General features: G+C 34.2%; 3 protein-coding genes across 11 annotated transcripts in view; 2 read left to right on the top strand and 1 right to left on the bottom strand.

The window, feature by feature from the left end:
- The first annotated feature begins 461 nt into the window (after positions 1–461).
- Positions 462–7,916, top strand: LOC132612623 (pre-mRNA splicing factor SR-like 1). 9 transcript variants are annotated; one of them, XR_009571907.1, is made up of 6 exons: positions 462–614; positions 3,143–3,536; positions 4,543–4,623; positions 5,584–5,635; positions 5,898–5,969; positions 6,728–6,782. XR_009571907.1 is itself a non-coding variant. In XM_060326722.1 (5 exons), exons 2-5 carry the CDS (start codon positions 3,246–3,248, stop codon positions 6,801–6,803), a joined length of 525 nt encoding a protein of 174 aa, XP_060182705.1. In that variant the 5' UTR covers positions 462–614; positions 3,143–3,245; the 3' UTR covers positions 6,804–6,953. The 9 variants fall into 9 exon arrangements, 6 of the variants coding, with proteins under 6 accessions (XP_060182705.1, XP_060182707.1, XP_060182708.1 ...); XR_009571908.1 differs by lacking the exons at positions 5,898–5,969; positions 6,728–6,782 and adding exons at positions 4,136–4,185; positions 4,262–4,399 and having other exon boundaries at positions 5,584–5,617; XR_009571909.1 differs by lacking the exons at positions 5,898–5,969; positions 6,728–6,782 and adding an exon at positions 4,262–4,399 and having other exon boundaries at positions 5,584–5,610.
- Positions 7,917–8,691: 775 nt separating this feature from the next.
- On the bottom strand, positions 8,692–15,050 carry LOC132616076 (transmembrane 9 superfamily member 3). The gene is made up of 7 exons (XM_060330676.1): positions 14,803–15,050; positions 11,804–11,844; positions 11,133–11,718; positions 10,891–11,028; positions 10,526–10,682; positions 9,406–9,890; positions 8,692–9,249 (listed from the first exon to the last, which is right to left on the bottom strand). The coding sequence occupies exons 1-7, from the start codon at positions 14,964–14,966 to the stop codon at positions 9,030–9,032; spliced, it is 1,791 nt and encodes a 596-aa protein (XP_060186659.1). The 5' UTR covers positions 14,967–15,050; the 3' UTR covers positions 8,692–9,029.
- Positions 15,051–17,600: 2,550 nt separating this feature from the next.
- The window catches only part of LOC132614659 (tropinone reductase-like 3), a 39,485-nt gene continuing 29,223 nt past the window's right edge, over positions 17,601–27,862 (top strand). The window contains exon 1 of the mRNA XM_060329166.1: positions 17,601–17,606. The gene's annotated coding sequence lies outside the window, so the exon portion shown is untranslated. The remainder of the gene's footprint in view (positions 17,607–27,862) is intronic.

Raw genomic sequence — 27,862 nt, 5'->3', positions numbered from 1 at the left:
TTTCCCCTCAAATTGCTGGTCTTTAATTTTTGCCCTTCGCTTAAAAAGATGACCGAAAATACCCCGAGGTTCTGGATTTGAACCCCGCTCAGTAAAAAAAAAAATCGCAAGGCAAGGCTTTGCAAAAAGTTTATCTTATAAGGCAAAGTGTGCCGTCTCCGGTAGACTTTTAGTTATGCCTCAAAGCAAAGTCTGTCGTCTACGGCATAAGTTGTATGTAACTCCGCTCGAATAGACCTGTTCCTTGAGAAATTATTATTATTTTTTACTCTGCTAGGTTTCGAACCCAGAGCCTGAGGGTATATTCGGCCACCTTTTTAAGTGAAGACCAAAAATTAACGACCAGTCCGTATGAAGGCCACTCGTGCAAATTGCCCTTACATATATATTGGGCTCTGCTTAACTTGAAGCCCACTAACTTCTTTTTGTTCATGAGAAGCCCATAACTTTTTCCTTATTAACTACTCAGTCCAAAACTTTATCAAATTGGATCTCTCAAAGCCCAAATTCAACTTTATCAGTACCTTCGTAACCCCTCGATCCCCGGTTCTTCTCTCCCTCGTCAATTCTCCATTATTCCTCTTCGATTCTCCGATAAACAAAGAAAAAAAAAGGTAAAATAAATTCAATTTTTTTTAATTTTCCAGTTATTAATCGATTTTATCTGCTTGAAATCATTAAAATATTAATTATTTAGCTTTCAATCGAAATCTAGGGTTTCTGAATATGATTTATCTTGTTTGTAGTGTTTCTAACTTGTAAATGTAAGTTTATTTAATCGTCTGTTGTGTAAAAGCAAGAGTAAGTTGTAAAATTTGTTTAATTTGCATAAAGTTATCATTTTTTTTTCTTTTTTAACTTTTTTTTTGGCACTCAGTATTACTTAAATGCTTAATTTTCCATTATTCCTCATTGATTATCCGGTGAATAACCGAAAAAAGGTAAAATTAATTCAATTTTCCCAGTTATCAATCGATTTTCTCAGCTTGAAATCATTAAAATATTAATTATTTAGCTTTTAATTGAAATCTAGGGTTTTGAATATTCATGTAGTGTTTGTAACCTGTAATTAAGTTTTTTTTTAATAGTCTGTTGTGTAAAGGCAAGAGAATAAGTTGTTAAATTTGCAGTGTAGAAGAAATTTCTTCTCTTTTGTTTAATTTGCATAAAGTTTTTTTTTTTTTTTTTTTTGGGATTGAAGTATTATTTGAATGCTAAATTTAAGCTTTAGTTAAGGAATTTTTTTGGTTACATAGCTGAAAAAGTTCCTAGAGGGTAAAAATTAGTTCAATTTTTCCAGTTATTATTTGACTTTCTTAGGTTGAAATCATCAAAATCTTATTTATTTAGCTTCCAATCGAAATCTAGGGTTTGTGAATATTCGTGTAGAGTTAGGTCTAAAATTTAGTTCCTTTCTAGTGTTTCTAACCTGTAAATTTAAGTTTTTTTAATATTCTATTGTTTAATTTTGCATAAAGTTATCAATTTTCCAGTTTTGATTGGTATTTGGAGCTAAAAAGCATTAAAATCTTTGTGAATTTAAGTTTTTTAATATTGTGTTGTTAAACTTCTTTCCATTCGTTTAATTTGCATAAAGTTATCATTTTTTGTGTTTCTTTAACTTATTTTAGGCACTCAAGTATTAGTTAAATGCTTAATTTAAGCTTTGGTGAAGGAATTTTTGGGGTAACATGCTTAATTAATTTAAATTTTCCAGTTCTTAATCGATTGTATCAGCTTGAAATCATTAAAATCTTATTTATTTAGTTTTCAATCGAAATCTAGGGTTTGTGAGTATTCGTGTAGAGGTAGGTCTAAAATTAAGCTCCTTCGTAGTGTTTCTAATTTGTAAATTTAAGTTTCTTAATAGTCTGTTCTGTAAAAGCAAGAGTAAGATGTAAAATTTGTTTAATTTGCATAAAGTTTTTTTTTTTGTTTTGTTTTTTGTTTAAGTTTTTTGGGCACTCAAATATTAGTTAAATGCTTAATTTAAGCTTTAGTGATGGAATTTTTGGGGTAACATGCTGAATTAATTCAAATTTTCTAGTTATTAGTCGATTTTTATCAGTTTGGGAGCTTTAAAATCTTCTTTATTTAGATTTCAATTGAAATCTAGGGTTTGTGAGTATTTGTGTAGAGGTAGGTCTAAAATTTAGTTCCTTTGTAGTGTTTCTAACTCATAAATTTAAGTTGTTTTAATAGTCTGTTGTGTAGAAGCAAGAGTAAGTTGTAAAATTTGCATAAAATTATCATTTTTTTTTGCTTAATTTAAGCTTTAGTGAAGGAATTTTTGGGGCAACAAAGCTGAAAAAGTTCCTAGAAGGTAAAAAATAATTCAAATTTTCCTGTTATTAATGATCTTCTCAGCTCGAAAGCATTAAAATCTTCTCGATTTGGTTTTTAATTGAAATCTCGAGTTTGTGAATATTTGTGTAGAGGTACGTCTAAATTCTAGCTCCTTTGTAGTGTTTCTAACCTGTAAATTAAAGTTTATTTAATTGTGTCTTGTGTAAAAGCAAGAATTTTAGTTGTAAAATTTGCAGTAAGGTAATTGTTTAGTTTCTATGAGCTGGAGGGTGTATTTTGGTCTGTAGAATTAGGAGGAAGAAGTTGAGTTTGAAAGATATTTTCTTTTCATCTGTAAAAGTTTGCAGTAAAGAAGAAATCTGTTTTCGTGTTTACTTTTTCATTCAAGTATCATTTGGATGTGTAATTTGAGTCTTTATTGTTGGGGAAAATAGCTCAAATCATTGTTGGTGGATTTGTTTGGTGAGAAGCACGGGTATACTTGCATTAGGTCTGATGTTTGTCAGGAGTCATTTCATTTTGGTAAGAGACTTGTGTGTTGCACATCAGTTCTAGAGGCCTTTTAGCTAACTCACTATTTGTCTTGAAAGATGATTGTTTACTGTTGCGATGAAATGGATCTAAGGGCTGAATGAATTAAGATGATTCATATAGCCCATCACAACTAAGTTGGGTTGGCACTTAGTTGATTGATTGTATGACTGTGCCAAGCAATAGTGATCATTTAGTTGTTCAGACGTGTTATGGTTATCTTAGCTCAAACTTGGTCTTTTGCAAGTTTCAATTCACTCAATGCCTTTATGTTTATAATTTATTCACTTTTTTCCTGTGGCAGGTAATTCAGTATCTGAACCTCAATTTTTTCCACTATCATTTTTTATTGTTGGCCACGCAAGGGGAGGAAAAGATAGCACTTTGGTGTTTACATCACTAAGGGTATGGCTGAGGTTAAGACTTCTGGGAGACCTATAGACCAATTGTTGGAGAAGGTTCTCTGCATGAACATTCTCTCTTCTGATTACTTCAGAGACCTGTTGCGGCTGAAAACTTATCATGAAGTGATTGATGAAATCTATAATCAAGTTGACCATGTGGAACCATGGATGACTGGCAACTGTCGTGGTCCTTCAACAGCCTTCTGTCTTCTCTACAAGTTCTTTACAATGAAACTTACTGTCAAGCAAATGCATGGCCTGTTAAAGCATCCGGATTCTCCTTACATTAGAGCTGTAAGTGGTGTTCTGTGTCTTCATCTTGCACTTGATCTATTAGATTTGTTGCTTTCTTAGCTGTTAATTTTTTCATTTTTCGCCAGATTCTGACTGTGATTTCCTAAGGATTTCTGTATAGATATTTAGGGGATGTTTGCTTTTATTTTCAACTGATGATCATGCCTGTTTAGTAGTACACTAGTAGTGCGCATCTTTTCCCCCTTAAAAATCTTCATTCCTTTTTAAATTTTGATTAGAAAAGACTTTAGAACCATTAATGAAAGTTGAGAGTTTTTGAGGCTGTCAGTTAGCTTGGTGGTTGGTCCAGTGATTCTATTGTGTCGGTCGTTGGAGGTGCCATAATAGAGGAAAAATGATAAATGGAGTTCGATAAAATGAGAACCCTAATCTGCAGCTTTAGCCGCTTCTAATAGTATTTTCCATTGAAAGGTTTCTATTTGGAAGTGAAGGAGTGGAAGTATGGATTGTTTCATGTGTTTCCAAAAGCAGAAGGGAGAAGAGAATATTACTTCTTTGCTTTCAGTAATTGTTGATAGACAATAAAGTTACATTTTATGTTGTAAGAATGTTTTAGATGACCCACTTCATCCAATTAGGTGATATTGAGGAATGAGGCGTACCGAGTTCGTCTTTCCTAACCAGCTAGGTTATGTCGTACTTTTCCCTCTCTCAATTCTTCTCTGTTAAATGCTGCAGAAAGCTAACAAAATTACCTTTTGTAGTTGCTGATGCTAAGATTTTAAGCAAACTGGAACCCCCTCCACTTCCTTGCCATCACGTTCACTGCTTTACCAAGTAATGAATCAAATGAAGCTTTTGGAATCCCATCTAATGCACAGCAGTCCCTTTCATGGTCACATGTATGAATAGACAATTCAGTTGCATTCCAGTTAAACCATGTCCCTGCTTCCTCAAATTCATGTGGTTTTGTTTTCTTATATTGTTCTATTTACATTCTTGAGCCTCTTGCAAAAGATTTGATGCTTGTATTATTCTTTTGCAGGTTGGGTTCCTTTATCTGAGATATCTTGCGGATTTTAAGACATTATGGAGTTGGTATGAGCCTTATCTCAAAGATGATGAGGTAAAAATGAAGCGCTGTACCTGAACTAGATCATTCTATTTGTATTACTCTGGATTGAGGTGCTGCATTGGAGCATTCTGTTAGGATTCTAGCATTTTGCATACAAATTACATGTCTGTTAGGATTCTAGCATTTTGCATACAAATTACATGTCTGTCAATCCCGATCATTTCCATGCTATAGATTTGCTTGCAACTTTGACATTTCATCAATTTCATGGAATATAGTGTTTGAAGGAGAGATGCAATCATTTGTTACTGTTCTCTTGTCTTGTCCATCCACCCAGAATGTTGCCTCCATAGTTAATTTCCTGCCCCTCCTGAATGATAATGCTTTTCCTCTCTGCTTTCGTTCTTTTTAAACTAGCTGATCAATCTGTCTTGAATCAGCATTTTTTTAATCTTAATGGTCTCCTTTGAATCACCACTTAACCATTTCTACTGCAAGACCTTACTTTCCAATAGTCCTAGTGGTAGAATTGTCTCTCTCTCTCTCTCTCTCTCTCTCTTTTATAGCCTGTTTAGCCAAGCTTCCAGAATCTGCTTATTTGGAAAGTTGCTTTTGGCAGAAGTGATTTTCGAAGAAGTCCTTATGGAGAGTAGCAGTTTGTGTTTGGCTAATTGATTTGAAAACACTTTTACCAATATTAGAGCAGCATTTTGTGCTTGGCCAATGTTCCAAAAGTGCTGTTGGGGAAAGCTACTTTTTTTAGCTTCTGAAAAACAGCTTCTGGTACTACTCAAAAGCGCTTATTTTTTCCCTAAAAGCTTGGCCAAACACTTTAAATTTCGAAAATAAGCACTTTTGGCTTCCTAGAAGCTTGGCCAAACAGGCTATTAGTATCCGTAGAACCATGTTGTTCTCAGCTCTGCGTCTGAGATATTGATATTGATTGTGTGTCGTAAGTATTACATGACCTGTGCATACTTTATGCTATGATTCTTACACCTTATGCCTTAGGATGCAAGGACCACTCTTGCTTGAAGGTGCGTGGACATGATTTTTTTTGCAGGTGAACTGCTTTTAATATTTGTATGGTGGTATACTTGTGATATTTTACCTTTTGCGCTTCATTTTTCTACAGTTTTCGTCTTCTGTCCCTTCTTTTTCTGTGAACCGGGTTTTGAAGCAGTGGGAGCCTTTTCAGTAGTTTTAGCAGCATCTCAGAAAACTGAACCGTTATGTCTTTAGTTTGTTCACCTACTGTGTTTATTCTTCATGATCAGAGTTGATTTTTAGGGCTCATTCTGATTATTATTAACTATTTATGTCAGGAATTCTCTCCTGGATCCAGTGGCAAAATGACCACAATGGGCGTATATGTGCGTGACTTATTTCTCGGACAGGTAAGGTGCCACCTCTAAACCTGACCTTTTGGAGAATATTTTAGTACAGCGATGCAATAGATATACACTCATGATGTTTCTAATGGATGCTTAACTTATCTCTGGTGTTTCTTTTTGCCTCTTATTTGTTTGCTGATTTTGAAAGTAGAACATCATGATTCGTAGCTTAGTCAAAAGTGAACCAGTTGATATAAAGGAGTTTGACACTAGATAATTCTTTGACTCTGCTTCAGAACATGTGCGATTTTAACAGCTGAATGAAAAGAATGGTGCGATAGTTTTCTCCTAACTGTTTACATGGCTATTTATGCGCCTATACTTCATAAAAACAGCTGAGTGTTGCTTTCATGTTATTGTTTCCTTAGCCTCGAATAGCTGCTGTCTACATCTTCCAATTTTGATGATTATTGCATTTTGAACTGCTGGGTGTAACTCAGATGCTCGAACTGACCCTTCATTGGAAGATTTCTCATTTGTCACAGCATGTTGGCTCTTGTATGGGTACTTCCCTGATTGTTTAGATGAGTTCTGGGGCTTCACATTTATGCAATTCGCTTATTAGATCATTTACTTAGCAGTAGGGAGCCTCTACCAGAGGGAGGAGGCAAGAATTATGCATTGTTGGATCAGGATTTTCAATTTCCATTCATATGCATTGATTTACTATACCTGAGACTTTCTTGGATAATGCTATTATTATTGTATTTCAAACCTGTTCCCATGATTCACTTGCACTTTTTTTTTTTTTTTAATTGCAGTACTATTTTGACACACTACTACCCCGCATTCCTGTTCCTGTTATGCGAGCAGCAGTTGCCAATCTCGAAAAAATGAATCTGCCAACCAAACTCTCTGGCTCAACTGGGGACTCTAGTCGTGGATCTGAGGAAACTTCCCGCCGGCCACCTTCTGTCAAAGCTTCCCTTTCAGTGTCCTTTGGTCAGCGTGCACCTCATCGTGCATCAACTAGAGATTCATCTCCCGTCCGACGTACAATTGCACCACCGCCACTCTATGATAAGGATGTTGCAGATGATTCAAGACGGTCCCCCAGCCTGCGCCGGAGTCAAAGCCGTGATTTATCTGACCGAGAAAATTCTGAAAGGGACAGGGGCCGGGACAGAGAGAGGGACAAGGAAAGAACTAGGGACAGAGACCGTGATAGGGATAGAGATAGGTATAGGGACCAGGATAGAGAAAGGGAGAGGGGCAGGGATCGGGATAGAGATAGGAGGTATGATGAAAGGGATAGGGACAGGAGACGTGATTATGACAGAGATCGAGGAAGGGATAGAGACAGGAGGTATGATTATGATCGAAGATCAGTAGAGAGAAGCAGAAGAAGCCGTAGTAGGAGTAGAAGCCACAGCCGAAGCTTGCATGATCAAGGCACCAGTCTTGATCAACAGCGAACTCCACCTAGAGATGAGAGCAAGGAGAAGAAGGCTCCATCTACATCTAGTAATCTAGCCAAACTTAAAGATCTATATGGTGACTTAGGCAGTCAAAAGGAGAACGTAGGCGACTACGATAGGGCTCCAAATAGGGATTCAAGTACTGAGGAGGTTATCAGACTTGGTGGTTCATGGAGGTAGTTGGTCACATTTACATTTTGTAAGAGTCGTTTGGATACCCTCACCCTCCCACCTGCCCAGAAGAGCGCGCTGTCGGCATAATGCCTTTTGTCCAAAAGGGAATATGCAACTGATAGCTGCTGCAAGGACATACTTTTTCATGATAGTGCAGTCGGGCAGAGCTGCGTGTAAACTGGATTTCCTTTACTATTTTAAATGTATGTTACATTATCGGATGGATTTAAGATGTATTGTTGTTCAAACATTTTTTTTTTCAGTAACTTGATCAAACATTATTTCGTACTATGTTAGATGGAGCTGACTCAACTACTTAAAGCTATTGACAAACTTATAAGACTCATCATTGCAGGAATTGCTCTCTTCTATATGCTTTGCTTATTACCTAGCTTTTGTGTCTTGCAACTGATAGATTGATAGACTAGTAGGAATCATTAAATTTTTGGAAAGTTGCATCATGGGATGAACACACTTATAGAGGGCTATGAGGTTATTTTCATGATATGATTTTAATGGGTTTAAATCACTCGCAGCAAATTGATTTGTCACATGATTTCCATTGAAAAGGTCATCAAGTTAAAATGAATTTACTACAGTGTCGAACTTTGAATAAGAGCATGTTATGAGTAAAGATATAAATACCATGTAATATGCATAGTTAAACTGTTCTAACTTAGGTTTAAAGAATCTTGTACGTACTCGTGATTGAACAATTTAGAAACAATAACATCAGACTCTCTCATTTTACCAATAATGAGATGATTTATAAGTATATACAATTTATTTTAAATACAAGTTTCAAAAGTCTTTATGGTTTTCTTAAACTTCATATCCAATCAAATAATATCACATGAAATGGGATGAAGGAAGTACTCTTATATGTACGTTTAATTAAATGATACATCTATTGCGTACGGGAGTTATGAACTTATGTTATCTTAAAATCAATTACAAACAGTGGAGGTGCAGACACTATAACAACTTTTGTAACAACTACAGAACATGTAGTGGCAATAATAGAATAAGAGAATGTTCAAGTATCATAAACAGAAAAAGAAAAGAGTGTTAAGGTATGAACAGAATATCCCTTCAAACTGAAGTTGAAAGCAAGATTTTAAACATCTTTGGCATTGCTCAATCAGTGAATGAATCATTTCATACAATAACTTGGGGCAAGTACAATTACACCTCAAAGTTTGTCCAATGCAGTACAAGGAATACTAGAGAGACTAGGATAATGTGTTGGAAGGCTTAGAATATGGAAAACAAACTCTAAATCTATTACTCGATATAAATCGCTGAGCTGTAAATGAAAAATGACAAAAAGTTCTTAAATTTCCCGGTGTAAGATAATACATGATTCATCTCAAGAGATCCTAAGATCCTACATGGCCTTCATCGATACAACATTGCCCTAACGGATCTGTAAAGCATTCCGTGTGAGACAGAAGACCGTCCCACCAGCTTCCTACTCGCACTTGATTGACCGGTATATATGACGGACAAAAAATAAGGCTGCACGGAAACCAACAGTCCCGAGCATGAGAAAGAAACCATAGCAGATGCAAGCCATGTATCCAAAGAAGAAAGAGGTTTGCATGAACCCAGACATATCGGAACGGGCATAATAGTAATACAAGCAGTAGCCATAGATGAACAGTCCAGTCGATCCGCCACATAGAAAAGCCCTATTCAGATCAAACATATACAAGTTAGGAATGTATGATGATGTGGTAAAGCAATATCAAATTAACATATTGCAAAGTGTGTCTCAAATTGCTGAATGCATAAATTATTCATAAGAAAGATCAAGGAATAGTTACACGAGCAAATGAGAGACATACCTCCACCACCATTCATGATCTTCAGCAGCGAGTTGAAAGTATGTCAAGGCCACAGTTATAAAAGCAGTGACGATTATGAGAATAATGAAGACTATAAATAAGATGCTGTATATTGTGTAAATCCTGTGACCCCAAACACTTGCAAATATATAGTAAAGTTCGATATATATGGCGCTGAAAGGCAAAAACCCAGCCATTGCCATCTGAGGTAGAGTTCCGCGGTACCAAGGTAATGGTGGGATCTCTCTTGGGTATTTGGTGGTTCGACAAGGAGCTTGGAACTCAGCCCTGCTGTTCTTTCCAGCTATCCCTCCCAATACAAGCAGAGGTGACGTTACAAGAGCCCATATTAGAAAGATAACTACAATGGTTCCAAAAGGCAGTGCAGCAGTGGCACTGTATGCAATTGCTACACTGTTAAGGAAACAGAATGTGAGAAACAGGGGTCCACAAAACAAGCCTCCAGTCAATATCAAATTCCTGACCTGCAGGGAAGAAAATAAATCTAATGATTAAGTTTGTTGTGCGCTTCCATTCCCAACTTTTTATTTCACTAGCTAAGGCAACAGTGAACTAAACAAACACAGAGACATAGTTATTCGATGGCATAGACGAACCAAAAAAGAATGAAGCATATAATATATCTTGCCCTTAACCAAGTGTAACCCGTAAAAGATGAAGTTAATTACATGACACAATGAAGATAAACTGCTTCTCTAAATAGCAACTCAGCTTCCTTAATGTTCTGTCCAGAAGGAATAAGTAACAAATCATCTATCATACAAAACATCACACACCCTAAATCAAGGATAAAGAACAAAATTCAATGTTCAGCTTGTTTTCCCTGCTTGATAAGATTCTTGAGTAAGCAAGATCTGTTTTTTCCTTTGATTAGCAATAGAGCAATGGGATAACAGATGAACCGTCTAAACCCTTAATATAGAGGGTCAAAGTTACGCTATTAAGTATGCGCCAAGCAAACAAATGACTTGACTTGTTTTGGGATGATAATAAGCATATACAGTATTCAGAATTAGGGATTTGAAGTTACTACAGAAGATAAAATTCTCAAACTAAATTCAAATCGAAAAGCAAATATAACAGAGACGAGAAAACAAACCCAGTTTGTCCCTTCTAGCTGGCAATAGAAAGAGGCAGCAGTATAGCCTGCAATTCCAGATGTGAGAGCATATATGACCACCAGTGCTGTGAATAAAGCTCCGCGGTTGTATGGATAGAAAACACCAACCAGTGAGAGAAGGAAAATAAAGATGGTCCTGGAAATTGAAAGGAAAAGAGTGTTAGCAAAGGCATGCTTGAGGCAACAAATTTCCTAATTACAAGCACGAAGCTGTCAGATTAAATACACATTGGACGGATTTTTTGAATATTCTACTGAAAACTTTATTTTTCAGAGTAAACCATTATAAAACACATTTTTTTTATCAAGAAAACACAATGAAAAATCATTTATAAAATACTTACAGGGTAAATAGCTGGGTGCCACTACCAAATGCTGCAGCCATCAAGGATTTGTGGCTTGGGTACCTAAAAACATCACCATGGATGTATTTCCACCCAGTTTCTTCTTGGTCATCAGCTGCCTCCTCATCATGTGCATACCTTTAAAAAAAAAATCAATAATTTTGAGCCAACGACTAAGACAAACTTTGTCCCGAAAAGCCAACAAAAGTACATACCAAACGAATTAACTAAATTATACATACTTGACAAAGTCATTCTTAAGGACCCGCATAAGAATTGTGGCAAGGAAACCAGTCAAGAGAAGAACTGTCACACAGGAATTGATAATTGAGAACCAATGGATTTCCAAGTGATGCGGCAACGATGAAGACTGTGAGTACTTCTCCATCCTCTTATCGAAATGCGTTTTTGTCTCTTTCCATTTTACAGAGTACATGAAGTCAACATCAACCTCTTTATCCTCTGTAATATCTACCAGGGCATTAGGATCAGTTCGTGCATTGATCTCAATCACACGATCATTGTTGTAAAAAATCTCAAAATGAAGATGTTTAAACAGGTAATATTTGTACTCGCTGGGGTCAGATTTTCCTTCCTTGTCAACTTTCCCTAGGAAACCCCAAATGGGCAAGTCATCATAATACATTTGGAAGTAGTAGTCTTTAGCAACAGCACTGCGGAATTGAGAAACTTCTTCCTTGGACAACTTCTTCTTGCAAACTATTTCTGAGTCCTTGTCATACAAAAAGTCAAGCTTGTATGGGGCACTGACCAATCGATCACCATTTAAGACCTCCCCAAGAGCTTCCTTTTTCTCTTTCACATGATCTGCAAGAACATTCCTCAGTAAATTGAGAACTTCAACTCCACAGAGTAAATAAAGAAAGGAAACTCATGAACAATAATTCCATACCTGGAGTACAAAAAGGAAGATCAAAGAACCGGTATGTTTCACTGGAAGGATAATCCAAAAAATAACAAACTATCAGCTATTACCAGATAATTTAAAAAAACACAGAACAGATATGTTAATGTATGATATATGCAGATCCATAGGCAACTATTTATTTCCAAAGAATTTGAACATCAAAACTTGTGAAAAAAGGACATGGCAATTAAAAGTTTCCTCACTATTACTATTTACTACTACTACCACCCATTTGTTACAGGACAAGAGAAGTAGTGACTGTTTAGGGGATTCAGTATCAACTACATGTGCCAATTATCAGGTGTTTGCTATGAGTATGCTGCTCTACAATTTATAATCTATTCTTGTTCCTGCTTTGATAAGTACACCATCTACAGTTTACATCAAGTTTGGCTTTGTTCCTTTACTTAAATTTGATATAACATGCCAACGATGGAACTGACTCTTTTATTCATTAATTTCCACACAACATTGCTCCTCCATAGCATAAATATCCTCATGAGAGATTTTATACCTTATGATAACTTATATAACTAATTCCTCTTTATATATATGTTTGTGTGTATATAGATACACACACAGAGACCTATTAGAATGGAAGATAGACCAAAATAGAAATTAATCTTATTAAGGTTCAAACTAAGAAAGAAATAAAGAGTGGGGAGGGGGTAGGGGGCACTGTCATACACCTTTGTATGCATCAACATGTTACACTCAAATATTAATAATTAGAGCTTGTTACACACAGGAACGTTATACCATATAAGCGTCAACATTTTCGCGTTATATTTGCATCTACTAGCTTTACCGGCTTGTAGGTGAGTAAGGCACTTATAAGAGAGTAACAAGAGCCTAGGCCTTGCAAATCAGAAAATAAATGCAATCAGCCTTGTCATAGGTCATAGGCCTCCAGTGAGCTGCAATCCAAGCTTCAATTAAAAAGATCAACCAATCAACCAACTAGACCTCACTCTCAAATTAGCTACATTCAGCTTTTTTTTTCTTTTTTTGAGAAGGTAACAGTTAGCTACATTCAGCTATAGAAATTCTCTATATCCAATCACTCTATTATGGCCCATTTCTTTTAAATACTAAATATATTTTCAAGGCAAATTAGAAGTTCTAAAACTAGAGGTTCTCTATATCTCACCCTTATTCCATCATGAACGTACAAATTCTAATTAGACTAAAGGAACTCCTGAAAAAAGACTTAATTTAAGCATATCAACACCAACTAATTCTTATTCCCCACACAAAAATGTAGTCACAGCATACGAGATCTCAGTTTCACCAAATATTAGCTCCTTCTAACTGTACAATGTAAAAGGAGCTAAGATTTGATCTTAGCTCCTTATACATTGTACAGTTACTAGGTCAGCTCACACACAAGCATCAGGTAGCTCAACAGAAAATCTATCATAAAGTCGACACCTCAATACAACTAACAACACCTTTTTGCCATTAAAAAACATTCATTTTTATAACCACGACAACTTTCTGATGCAGAATAAAAGCAACAGCATCACATTTCAACGAGAAAGCACATAGCTTCTACGTTGATCATGTCAGATAGAATAACAGTGTTAACTGAGCTACACACATTGTAGATGTTCACAGTCCCTAAATCTCAACCTTATTCCATCATGAACTTACAAATCTCTAATTAGACTAAAAGAACTCCGCCAAAAGGATAAATTTAAGCTTAGCAACACCAACTAAGCTAGCGTTTGGTCATAGATTTTGGATCAAATTTTGAAAATTTATCTTCAAATATCGGTTTGGCCATGAAATTTGATCAAATTTTGAAAATTTATCTTCAAAATACTTTCAAGTTCCGAAAACTGGCTCAGACCACTTCCACTCACAAACCTTCAGACTTTTTCCAAGTAAAATGCATGTCCAAACTCAAGTTACAAAAATCACAACTTACAAAAACTCAAATTTTAACTTCAAAATCTATGGCCAAACGGATCACTATCTCGATTTCATCAAATCTTAGCTCTTTCTACATTGTACAATAAGTAGGTCAGCTCATACACAAGCACCACGTAGTTCAACACAAATATAACCACCGATAACTTTCTAAGCACAATAAAATCAACACTACTACATTTTAACGAGAAATCACATAAAATACAGAGTTAGCTCAGCTTCAGACATTGTCAATGTTCACAATCCCTAAATCTCACCTTTATTTCATCACTAACATACAAATCTCTAATTAGACTAAACGAACTCGTAAAAAAAAAACCTAATTTAAGTTTATCAAAACCAAACTAACTCCTAGTCATGGATTCACAGCAATAAGAGATCTCAATTTCACCAAATCTTAACTCTTTCTACATTGTATAAAATAAGTAGATCAGCTAACACAAAACACCTGATAGTAAGTTAGGAAACGCGCAAAAAAAGTGTGTTTTTATCATTATCTCTTTTTACAACCAGAGACAACTTTCCGAGCACTATAAAAATCAACACTAGCACATTTCAACTAGAAATCACATATCTTCTAGCTTCGATCATTCTAGAAAGAACACACATCATAGAATTTCAGGATCCCTAAATCTCACCTTTATTTCATCATTAACATACAAAATCTCTAATTAGACTAACAGAACTCCATTAAAACGACTTAATTTAAGCTTATATCAATAATTTAAGTACAAAAATCTATCATTTTTATAATCACCGACAACTTTCTAACCACAATAAAAGCATCAAAATTACCACATTTCAACGATAAAATCACATAACTTCTCACCTTTATTTCATCATTAACATACAAAATCTCTAATTACACTAACAACACTCACTTAAAACCACTTAATTTAAGCTTATAGCAATAATTAATTACAGAAATCTATCATTTTTACAACGACCGACAAGTTTTTAACCACAATAAAAGCATCAACACTACTACATTTACCTTGATCATGCATAAAATCACATTAATTTACCGATCTACCAGCGATTAAGTTAATTACCTTGGATTATGGAAAGGACCGACTTTATTAGCATAAAGAGGAACTAGATCTCCAGCTTTATACTTATGATCTGAACCGTCCGATCTAACCGCCGATGAACAGCTCATAATAATCAGCAAAACCACGCCGTAATGCCACGTCATCGTTCTCTTCTTCTTCTCCATTTTTTTTTTTTTTTGTGGAGATTCAATGTGTTATATATGTAATAGAATTGTTGTGTGTGTATATTTTTAGCATAGATCTTTAGATCTAACTGAGAAAAGAAATGGCAAAGAAGGATATTATTTACTAAAGTAGTAACGTGTATTTGGGGGTGCGTCTACCTCACGCGCTTCTCTAGAGAGTGAAGCTAAAATCTCACAATATGCGGTCTAAAGTGTACCCGACCTTAGAAGGTAGGGTGGTTATTTCCAAAAAATTCTCGATCGAGTTCAGTTTATTTTAAAAAGTGTTTAATTTTAGTGAAAAGTAATTTGTGTTTAATCAATTAATTTAAAAAGTACGCAATTAGTATTTGGCTAAATTTTTAAAAAATATTTTTAAGTTTATTTTTCTCAAAAGTGTTAATCAAAAAGTGCTTTTGAGGAAAAATTACTTTTTTAAGCTTCTGAAAAATAATTTCTGTTACTCACCAAAAGCATTTATTTTCTTCTAAAAACTTTGTTTTACACCCCCACTTTTGAAAAATAAATATTTTTAAGGAAAAGTAAGCTTGGGCAAATAGGTTATTAGTTACACGTTGTTTAAAAAATATAGAGGCATTTTACAATTTTGTGCATATCAATGTTATTAGTGCTTCATATTTCCTTTTATTCTGCCTCAAAAAGAATGTTATATTTTTATATTTAGAAATAATTTAAATTTATGAGATGATTTAAAAATATACAAATATCTAAAATTTATTTTAATCATAAATATTAAAAAAAATCATTTTTAAAGCACGTGTCAAGTTAAATGATACCACATAGATTGATTTGAGAAAAGTAATAAAATTGTGTGCTTACATACTTCTCTGTTTAGATCTCGATCCACGTGGGAAATGAAATGAGTAGATATGGAAGAAGGGGGATGAGTATTCCTCACGCGCTTCTCTAGAGAGTGAAACCGAAATAACGTCGACTTGTGAACGGGTGTTAGGAAGAAGAACGTGACTCGTCAACTTAAAGATTATTTTTCTGTTTATTTTTTTTTATTATTATTATTATTATTATTATTATTATTATTATTATTATTATTCTATAATCAGAGGTCTCATATTATCATGGAAAGATCCTCCCCCTAATGCCTCTACACGAAGTGAATTTAAATTAAAATGGCTACCAACTATATATACTAATAACTAAAGGCAAAGCTAGAGTGTCAGTTACGGATTAGGTCGAACTTAGTAATTTTGGTTTAAGTTCTATACTCATCTTAATATTTACTGAACATGTACACTTTTTTTTTTTGAAAATGCAACATTGAACATGTACAATTTAGTAACTTTGAAAATTTAAAATTCGAAACTCATAGATTTCAAATTTTAGCTAAGCCTTTATTAATAACAAAGAAAAGAATTTCGTCATATATTTTCTTTTACCCGTAAAATAGTGGAGTTTCTCAAGAAAAATAAAGATAGAATTCTCTATTTTCCTAGTTGAAAAGATGACATTTAGACATTTTTTTGGACTAATAATCTTTAAAAGAAAAAAAATGGTGGAATTAATCTACATAAATAGGAAAAAAAATTAAGCAAACAAGTTTTTAAAGTTCTTCCAAAAAAATCCAGCAACAAAAACAACCTGGGATTCATTCTATGAATATACACACATTGAAGGAACATACTTTGAATCTAACTCGTTTATGAACAATAAATTAGGCTATGGATTCTTATAATCTTGTAGATATCTAATTATCTATAATCATGTTAGAAAATAAATGATAATTTACCTCAAATGAGGTTTCAAGTTCATTACCCCTTCAATGTCCCAAATTTGCCTCATTAGGACAGGAGTAAACTTCCTTTCAAGTTTTCCATTTTTCGAATATTATAGATAAATAAAAAGGGTAAAAATTAATTTGCATTTGGTATTTACATCAAATCAATGAATATAAAACACGTGTCCTTCATAAACATAATTTTCACATCTAATCATGGTCCAGTGTATATGTATTCTCTTAATTCTAAACTTAAATTGCTTAATATTAGTATTTATCAATATAAAGACAGCAAATGTTAAGTATGTTAGAATAAAATAAATTCTGCGCTAGCAGTGTTTGGATAATGAAGATGTACTTGGCAGAAGAAAATGATCACTCCATCAACTCTCTTTTTTTTTTTCAATATATAACTACATTTTATCCGGTACCAAATTTATTCGGATTCCTGCACCGTAAGATCCAATTAATTTAGATTCTCCATATAAGACTATTAAAAGGAGAGCGCTCTCTATAATGAATTTCTTCGTACCCAAATCTCGGACCTCAAACCTCAGATGAAGGCTGGAGGAATTCCATTCACACATCACTCCATCTACGGTTTTTTTTTTTTAATTTCGGTGTAACTATTCGATATTGTATTTATTGATTGAATTAATCCAATTTTGCGCTACATAGGGCAAAGTGAAGTGATATCGACTAAAGGTAAGTAAATTATTTAGTTTAGGAAATGAATCCACTCAATTAATCAGAATTTGTGTCGTGTAAGGCTATTCGAAAGAGAATGCTCCCTACTATATAAATTTCTCTATTTTCAATAATCTTGAACTTAAACCTCTGATTAAGAATAGAGAAATCACATTCATCCCACCACTTCATCATCTACTTTCAAGAGTGTACTTTCACAATTTATCAAAATAAAAGTCTGGTCATCCTAGTCCTAGTAGACATAAATAAACAAGACAATTACATGAAAATGCTGCAATAATCTTATTAATCATTAATTTCATTAAAGTCTTTCTATTGTCCACTAATTAAGTCATCCCGTTGAAAGATTGATCAAAATCTGTTAGATTTTTCCACATGCTAATGTCAAATATTACACCTTTCGTTAGATCTTAGGTTTGGTAGCAATATAATGATAGTCCTTGCTAGTGAATTGATTTGTCAACTTCTCTAGGATTTTCATTTAAAATTACCCACCAAACCTATCATACCCCCCACATTTTTTAGAATTTGTCTTTTCTTTTGAAGTGACACAATATGCTTGTTTCACACTTTCACTATCTCAATTCTCAACATTAAGATTGACAAGTACAAGAAATTTAATCTTGTTTGTCATGTGACCTTAATTTGTGTTAGAAATGCTAATTTAGACATGAATCCTTATATAAGCTTGTTGCGAACCACATAGCTTCAAATACATAATAGACTTATGTTGTCCAAATTATTTTTCAAATTTTAATATTGAGAACTTAGTGTACTAAACTGTCCACTCGTGAAAAAGCAAAAAACCCTTTTCCTTGTTTCATACGAATGAGTTTCAATAAAGATGTGTTATAACTTATAAGTGTTGGCACGTGGAACAAACTAAGGTCCCATTGTATCAATTTACTAAGTAAAAGGGGATTAAAAAAAATGAAGTTGCTTATGGGAGTATATATTTAGCTTGAAGCAATTATTCCAAAGGCTTCTAGCGCTATAAATTAAACTATTCACTTCATTCCACTTTATTTAACACTATCTCATTAAATTTGGTCTAAAGAATGACATGTTTCTATGTTTTCTTAAGGAGAACATTTTACAATTACACATATATTGTAATATGTTTAAATCACAAGTTTGAAATGTCTCGTACCTACACAAATGTTATAGCAAGTTTAAAACTACAATTATAAATTCTTATTTTCTTAAATTTTGTACCAATTCGTTGAGTCATACTACGAGCGTGAATGTGAGTACCGGTCATTGGATGAGAACTAAAAAAATGAAAATAAAATATTATAAATTTTGTGTGCTGAGTATTAATTATCATATATTCTTAATCATGGATCTTAGGTCTGAAGTCATCTTTGATAGGAAGTGTTTTACCCTTCAAAGAGGCACATTTCAAACATTTCAACGCGAATTCGGATTAATCAAACCTCAAAACGGATACCAAACGATGGGTAGAAATTCGTGCCGAAGCAAACTACGTCAAAAAAATTGAAAAGGGATGATATGATGTATGAATGAAATCCCTCTATCCTTAATCTGATAGATTTTCATTTAAAATTACCCACCAAACCTATCCATATCCCTCCACTTTTTTTAGAATTTATCTTTTCTTTTGAAGTGACACAATATGCTTGTTTCACTATCTCAACATTAAGATCGACAAGAACAAGAAATTTAATCTTGTTTGCAATGTGACCTTAATTTGTGTTAGAAATGCTAATTTAGACATGAATCCTTATATAAGCTTGTTGCAAAACACATAGTTTCAAATATATAATAGACTTATGTAATTCAGATACTTTTCAAACTTTAATATAGTGAGAATTTAGTGCACTGAACTGTTTGTCGTGAAAAAACGAAAAACTCGTACGAATATGAGTTTCAATAAAGATGTGTTATAATTGCTAGCACATGGTGTAAGTTAATTTCTTCGGTGCACTTCACATAGAGATGTGTGTTTTTGTTCGTAAAACACATCACTTGGGGGAATATGGAAGAAATTTTTATCCCATACTCCTGTCTCTTTTCTTATGTGAGACATGGAACACACTAAGGCCTCATTGTATCAATTTACTAAGTAAAAGGGGATTTTGAAAAAATGAAGTTGCATATGGGAGTATATATTTAGCTTGAAGCAATTATTCCAAAGGCTTCAAGCGCTATAAATTATTAAGCTATTCCCTTCATTCCACTTTATTTAGGGGAAAGAGTCAAAAATACCCCTCTACTTTTACAAATTGCTTACTTTTACCTTCCGTTACAAGTTGGGCAAATATATCCCTACCGTTAGCTAAGTATTCAAAATATCCCTCATTTCTAACATATTCCCATATAAGCAAGCCTAATCGTTGAAATTGAGTGACATGGACGCCACATGACATTTAACTTATTCTACGTGGTGCTTACGTGGTAATTTTTTTCAAAACAATATGAAAAATTGATTTTTCTAAAAACAAATCTGGAAAAAATGGCTTTTCTTAAAAATCTGATTTTTTTATTTTATTTTATAAAACCTGTTTCTTAAAATAAAAAATTCTGGAAAATTGGAAAATGATTTTTTCTTTTAAATCAGTATTTTCAGCTTTTTTTAAAATTAATACAAATTTAAAAAAAATACATATTTTTAGGACACTTTAAAAAAAATTAAAATTTTCCAGATTAAAAAAATCATTTTTCAGATTTTTTAATTTAAAAATCTAATTTTCGAGAATATATTTTTAAAAAAGGGGTTTTATAAAATAAAAAAATTCAGCTTTTTAATAAAAGTCATTTTTTCAGATTTTTTTTTTTTTAAATTCCATATTGTTTTTTAGAAAATTGCCACGTAGGCACCACATAGAATAAGTTAAATGTCATGTGGCGTCCATGTCACCCAATTCCAATGACTAGGCTTGCTTATGTGGGAATATGTTAGAAATAAGGAGTAGTTTTGAATACTTGCTAACGGTAGGGCTATATTTGGCCCCCCAACTTGTAACATAGGGTAAAAGTAGCCAATTTATGAAAGTAGAGAGGTATTTTTGACCCTTTCCCCGTTATTTAACACTATCTCATTAAATTTGTTCTAAAAGAATGACATGTTTCTATGTTTTCTTAAGGAGAAGATTTTACAGTTACACATATATTGTAATATATTTAAATCACAAGTTTGAAATGTCACATAACTACACAAATGCTATGACAAGTTTAAAATTACAACTATAAATTCTTATTTTCTTAAATTTTGTACCAATTCGTCGAGTCAAACTACAAGCGTGACTATGAGTACCGGTCATTGGATGAGAACTAAAAAAATCAAAATAAAATATAATAAAATTTGTGTGCCGAATACTAATTATCATATATTCTTAATCATGAATCTTGAGTTTGAGGACTGGTCTAGAGTCACCTTAGATAGGAAGTGTTTTACCCTTCAAAGAGAGACATTTCTAACGCGAATTCGAATTAATCAAACAAGAAAATGGATACCAAAAGTTTAGAAATTCGTGCCGAAGCAAACTATGTCAAAAAATTTGAAAAGGGTGTAATTCATTAGTGGCCAGAGGTGTCGGTGGCATATGGATACAGTTAATTAGTTGTCACAAAAATAAATCAGATATAAGGTAATATGATGTTCCACATTACTTCTAAGTTACTTCTGTGTCACATGCATATTATTGTCCTAGGCTCCTAGCTTACCCTCTAAAAGTAGTTTAGTGAAAATTGAGCAAATGGCCCAAATATGGTTTTTACGTGCACAAGCCTCTTAGCCATTTGAGTATTGGTTTAATCATAAGAAATTGTAGTAGGTATATATTGAATCTTTCTTCTTTCTTTTTGGTATGGGTGGGGTCGGTAACTATGATATAAAAAAAACTTGAGTGCCTAATAATGAAAGCGTAAATTTCAATTAAAAAAAGTTAAGTAGATAGTTTTTAAATGGGACCATCTTTAGGTATAATTAACTCCTGCTGAAATTTAAACCTTTAATTACCACTTAGGTGCAGAGTGATTAATTATACAAGCCGTGTTATGGTAATATGGAAAGATTCGGCTTTTGGTATGAGAGAAAAATAAAATAGGTTCATTCAAAATGTTACAACACATGAAAACTGTGTTCATAACCTTATTTGAATGTATAATTTGCAGGTTAATCTGACATGATTACATATTTATATCCTTGGCAAATTTTTGTAACAACACCGATTTCATTATATGCATGTATTTATGCATAATATAATGGTCTAAATAGTCGAACTTCATTTAAATAGTATATCGATGCGATTATTCAATAGAATTCAACATCAATTAAATTAATCTTTTTAAGAATTAAAATTTGCCACGTCTCAGTGTATATAATTTAGTAGGACACAGTTAGAATTCCACAAAGATGTTTGCCTTTAAAAAATTCAGAGAAAGATAAGCTTGGCAGCTCAATTTTAGCTGAATTCTTAACTAAGAAATACATATAATGTTATAAAATAAAACTAACCACTAAAATAAGTAAGTAGTATGACTCACACACACAGAGAGAAACGAAGAATACTTTATTTTACTAATTTTTGTTGTACTATCCATCAACAGATGAATGGATATATATAGCCTCATACAATGATGGTCATATGGGCTCACATGGCAATATCATCATGACTTTGTCATCAACACTATCTCCACTAATGTCCACTATCTTAACTAATGGACATCCACTATCATTTCATAACACTCCCCCTTGGATGTCCATTAATTAGATGACGTGCCTCGTTAAAACCTTATTAAAAAAAACTGTGGGAAAAAGTCCTAGTGAAGGAAAAAGAGTACACATATCTAGTAATACGCTTTGAGAGCTGCCTCATTAAAAACCTTACCAAGAAAAACCCAATGGGACAAAACCTTGGTTAAGGGAAAAAGAGTACAGCACATATTTCACTCCCCCTGACAAAGACCAAAATTCAGATGTCGGAGTCTTCGCATTACAATCTTGAATATCATCTTCTCAAGAGTTGAAGTTGGTAAAGATTTGGTGAACAAATCTGCAGGGTTGTCACTTGAACGGATTTGTTGCACATCAATATCACCATTCTTCTGGAGATCATGTGTGAAGAATAACTTTGGTGAAATATGCTTCGTTTTATCTCCTTTTATGAAACCTCCTTTCAATTGGGCAATGCATGCTGCATTATCTTCATATAAGATTGTGGGTATTTTATCACATTTCAAACCACACTTTTCTCGAATGAGATGTATCATTGACCTTAGCCACACAACTTCACGGCTAGCTTCATGAATAGCTATTATCTCAGCATGATTTGATGAGGTAGCCACAATAGACTGCTTTGTAGATCGCCAAGATATGGCAGCGCCCCCACAAATAAATACATAGCCTGTTTGAGATCTAGCTTTATGCGGGTCAGATAAATACCCTGCATCGGCATAACCAACAAGATCGGGACTGCAATTGCTAGAATAAAATAAGCCCAAATCGATAGTCCCCTTTAGATACCTCAATATGTGTTTAATTCCGTTCCAGTGTCTCCTTGTAGGAGCACAACTATGTCTCGCTAACACATTAACTGAAAATGCTATGTCAGGCCTTGTGGTATTGGCAAGATACATTAGTGCACCAATTGCACTAAGATATGGTACTTCTGGACCAAGAATTTCCTCATTCTTTTCTTGAGGTCGGAACGGATCTTTATTCGCATCAAGTGATCGAACAACCATCGGAGTACTTAATGGATGTGCTTCATCCATATAAAATCGTTTCAACACTTTCTCTGTATAGGCAGATTGATGGACAAAAATGCCATTTGTCAAATGTTCAATTTGCAAACCAAGGCATAATTTTGTCTCTCCAAGATCTTTCATCTCAAATTCCTTCTTTAAATAATTAATTGCCTTTTTGAGCTCTGCAGGAGTTCCAATAAGGTTTATGTCGTCAACATATACAGGAAGTACAACAAACTCCGATATTACTTTCTTTATAAAAACACATGGGCAAATTGCATCATTTGTATAGCCTTCCTTTAACAAATATTCACTAAGGCGGTTATACCACATGCGTCCGGATTGCTTCAAACCATACAATGATCTTTGTAATCTGATTGAATACATTTCCCGAGACTTTGAACTACATGCTTCAGGCATCTTAAATCCTTCAGGGATTTTCATGTATATTTCATTTTCAAGTGATCCATATAGATAGGCTGTAACTACATCCATCAAATGCATCTCAAGTCTCTCATGGACAACGAAACTAATGAGATAACGTAATGTTATTACATCCATAACAGGGGAGTATGTCTCTTCATAATCAACACCAGGCCTTTGTGAAAATCCTTGTGCAACAAGGCGTGCCTTATATCTTTGTATCTCATTTTTCTCATTTCTTTTTCGCACAAAAACCCATTTATAACCAACAGGTTTAATGCCATTAGGTGTTTGGACTACAGGTCCAAAAACTTCCCGTTTGGTAAGTGAGTTTAATTCTGATTGAATTGCCTCTTGCCACTTTGGCCAATCACGTCTTTCTTGGCATTCTTTAACAGATTGGGGTTCAAGATTTTCACTATCTTGCATAATTCTTGTTGCAACATTATAGGCAAAGACATAATCCACATTTATTTCCAATCTATTCAAATTAGTCCCAACATTAATTGGATTAATTGATATTTCCTCATTTTCTTGAGTCTCAGGCTCATTGATTTCTTCAAGAATATCACTATTGCTCAAATCTCGAATTTCTTTGTGAGGTTCTTTCGTAGTGTCATCTTGACCATTTGTTTTTCTTTTTCTAGGATTTCGATCCTTAGAACCCAATGGTCTACCACGCTTCTGGCGTGCTTTGGACTCGTTTGCTATGACACTAGTAGATGGTCCTACAGGGACATCAATCCGAATCGGGACATTCTCTGCAGGGATATGTGATTTGGTAATCCTTTTCAAATCTGTAAATGCGTCTGGCATTTGATTTGCTATTTTCTGTAAGTGAATAATCTTTTGAACCTCTTGCTCACAAATAGAAGCACGTGGATCAAGATGAGACAATGATGAATTATTCCACAAAATTTCCCTTTTTATTTCATTATTCTCTCCCCCTAATTTTGGGAAAATTGTCTCATCAAATTGACAATCTGCAAATCGAGCAGTGAACAAATCTCCGGTTAATGGTTCAAGGTAGCGAATATGGAGGGCGATTCAAACCCAACATATATTCCTAATCTTCTTTGGGGACCCATCTTGGTGCGATGTGGTGGTGCTACAGGCACATATACGGCACATCCAAAAATTCTTAGATGGGATATATTAGGTTCTTGACCCAAAACCAATTTCAACGGAGAAAATTTATGATAGTTTGTCGGTCTGAGACGAACGAGTGTTGCTGCATGCAAAATAGCGTGACCCCAGACTGTCGTGGGCAACCTCGTTTTCATGAGCAATGGTCTTGCAATCAGCTGCAAACGTTTAATTAATGACTCTGCAAGGCCATTTTGAGTGTGAACATGAGCTACAGGATGTTCAACTCTTATCCCAATTGATAAACAATAATCATTAAATGTTTGGGATGAAAACTCTGCAGCATTATCAAGGCGAATAGACTTTATCGGATTATCAGGAAATTGTGCCCGTAATCGAATTATTTGTGCCAATAATTTCGCAAACGCCAGGTTGCGAGATGACAGTAGGCACACATGAGACCATCTAGAAGAAGCATCTATTAGGACCATAAAATATCTAAATGACCCACTCGGGGGGTGAATTGGTCCACAAATACCCCTATGTATACGTTCCAAAAATCCAGGGGATTCAAACTCAACCTTTGTAGGTGATGGCCTAATAATTAACTTGCCTTGATAACAAGAAGGGCAAGAAAATTCATTGTTTAAAAGAATCTTCAGGTTCTTTAATGGATGCCCATTTGAATTTTCTATAATTCGTCTCATCATTATAGATCCAGGGTGTCCCAATCGATCATGCCAAAGTACAAACATATTGGAGTCCATAAACTTCTGGTTTACGACAGAATGTGCCTCAATTACTCCAATTTTTGTCCAATATAAGCCAGAAGACAAAGCAGGAAACTTTTCTATAACAACTTTCTGGCAAGAGACATCCTTGGTGATACCAATATATTCAAGATTCATCTCATCCATTGTTTTAATATGGTATCCATTTTGACGGATATCTTTAAAACTTAATAAGTTCCTTCTGGACTTAGGAGAGAACATGACATCCTTTATAATGAGTTTTGTTCCCTTAGGCAAAATTATGGCGGCTCTTCCGGAGCCTTCAATCAAATTAGTACTACCAGAAATGGTATTAACATTTGCCTTACCCATAAGTAAATGAGAAAAATATTTCTTGTCCTTGAAGATCGTGTGTGTGGTAGCAGAATCAATCAAACATATGCCTTCATAATTGGATTTTAATCCAAACTTACTTTGAGAGTTATCCATATCTTCGAATGAAATGACACAAACAAAGCAAAATAAATACTAAGTATTAGAAATTCCAGTAAACTAAATACAAACCAAAGTTGTACAAACAAATGAAACTACATACCAATACAACGTTTCAATATAATAATCCAAGCCAATATATCATTTAGGATATTTACTTAACTTATTAGGTCAACAGACTAATTTAATAACACATTTCTGTGGATAACCAAAAATTTCTTATACCGAAATAAGGACTCGAAATTAAAAATTATGATTAACAGAGTTGCTGTAAACAATCGCTATAAATAGTACTGTACCCATAATTTCCTTTTCTTTAGTTAGGAAAAATAAGCATTTACGAGGTGTAAAGCAAGTATATAAAATAAAACTGCTTGTAAACTACCAATTGCCTTATATCATATACAAAAGTATCTAACATCTCTTTCTAAGTGTGTCATAGTTCAATTTAATAATTGTGCAACTTCACTTGTTTATTAATGATATAACATTCTTAAACCATTGCAAACGTAATATCTTTTATTAATATCACAAAATATATGCGTACTCCTACTATGCATTAACTACATTCAATTAACACATAAATAATGATATTGTACTATTGCATTAAATATAGTAATCTTACTCACTGTCACATGGTCTTTTATTCATCAACTACTATGATTAGTAAAGATTAAAATAAACAACTCAATCATCTCTAACCACAGAACCATGACCAATCAAGTGATTTATCTTTCCTTCAGGATGCTCAAAGAAATCTGCTACATCCAAGTGTGTGATGTCAACTTGATTTTCAGAGATAAAATTAGCTTCGAGATTTTTCTCTTTTCTTTTAATTGATGCATGATAAAGCTCAACCAAGTGCTTTGCCGTACGACAGGTACGTGACCAGTGTCCACTTCCACCACATCGATAGCATTTGTTTTCTGAGCCACGTGCTTCTGGAACTTCATGCCTATCATCCTTCTTTTTCCCCTTTTGGTGGTGATTTTTCTTTGAAGAGTGATTAACACCAGAAAAATAATTTCTTCTTTGACCATTATAACGACCACGACCACGACTATTATCATGACCACGACCGGGGCCACGACCTTTTCCACGCCTGGAGTAGTGGGCATACACCTCATTCACTTCGGGGAGTGGTGCAGCGCCAGTAGGTCGATTTTCATGATTTTTCATCAACAAATCATTATTTTGTTCAGCCACAAGAAGATGAGCAATCAAATCACAATACTTTGTGAAACCTTTCTCTCGATATTGCTGCTGCAGGAGCACATTCGAGGCATGAAAAGTGGAGAACGTCTTTTTCAGCTTATCAGAATCACTAATCTTTTCTCCACATAGTGTCAATATAGAAGTAATTCTGAACATCTCAGAGTTATACTTCATAACTGATTTGAAATCTTGTAGCCTTAGATTGATCCATTCATGTCGTGCTTTTGGGAGGAAGACCATCTTCAGGTGGTTATACCTTTCTTTCAAGTTTTTCCATAAAACGAGTGGATTCTTAATAGTAAGATATTCAATTTTTAGGTCCTCATCAAGATGATGACGCAAGAATATCATAGCCTTGGCATTTTCTTGGTTGGATGCTTTATTATTTTCTTTAATGGTGTCTCCAAGACCCATAGCATCAAGATGGATTTCAGCATCTAACACCCATGATAGGTAGTTCTTACCTGAAATATCAAGGGCAACGAACTCGAGTCTTGAGACGGTAGCGTCTCGTGCTGATAACGTGTTATAAAATAAAACTAACCACTAAACTAAGCAAGTAGTATGACTCACACACAGAGAGAGAAACGAAGAATACTTTGTTTTACTAATTTTTGTTGTACTATCCATCAACAGATGAATGGATATATATAGCCTCATACAATGATGGTCATATGGGCTCACATGGCAATATCATCATGACTTTGTCATCAACACTATCTCCACTAATGTCCACTATCTTAACTAATGGACATCCACTATCATTTCATAACATA

The sequence above is a fragment of the Lycium barbarum genome, chromosome 10 (genome assembly GCF_019175385.1).
Source record: "Lycium barbarum isolate Lr01 chromosome 10, ASM1917538v2, whole genome shotgun sequence".
NCBI classification, from domain to species: Eukaryota; Viridiplantae; Streptophyta; class Magnoliopsida; order Solanales; family Solanaceae; genus Lycium; species Lycium barbarum.
The sequence above is the reverse complement of the archived record's forward strand: the minus strand, read 5'-3'. Positions and strand labels throughout refer to the sequence as shown.

Excerpts from the sequence above, each read along its gene's own strand:
- LOC132612623 (XM_060326720.1), top strand. The coding sequence starts at position 3,246 with ATGGCTGAGGTTAAGACTTCTGGGAGACCTATAGACCAATTGTTGGAG. Across the intron at positions 3,537-4,542 it reads ATTCTCCTTACATTAGAGCT|GTTGGGTTCCTTTATCTGAG; the intron begins GTAAGTGGTGTT and ends ATTCTTTTGCAG. Across the intron at positions 4,624-5,897 it reads CTTATCTCAAAGATGATGAG|GAATTCTCTCCTGGATCCAG; the intron begins GTAAAAATGAAG and ends TATTTATGTCAG.
- LOC132616076 (XM_060330676.1), bottom strand. The coding sequence starts at position 14,966 with ATGGAGAAGAAGAAGAGAACGATGACGTGGCATTACGGCGTGGTTTTG. Across the intron at positions 10,683-10,890 it reads GGCACCCAGCTATTTACCCT|GACCATCTTTATTTTCCTTC; the intron begins GTAAGTATTTTA and ends TTCAATTTCCAG. Across the intron at positions 9,250-9,405 it reads GATCATGAATGGTGGTGGAG|GGCTTTTCTATGTGGCGGAT; the intron begins GTATGTCTCTCA and ends TGATCTGAATAG.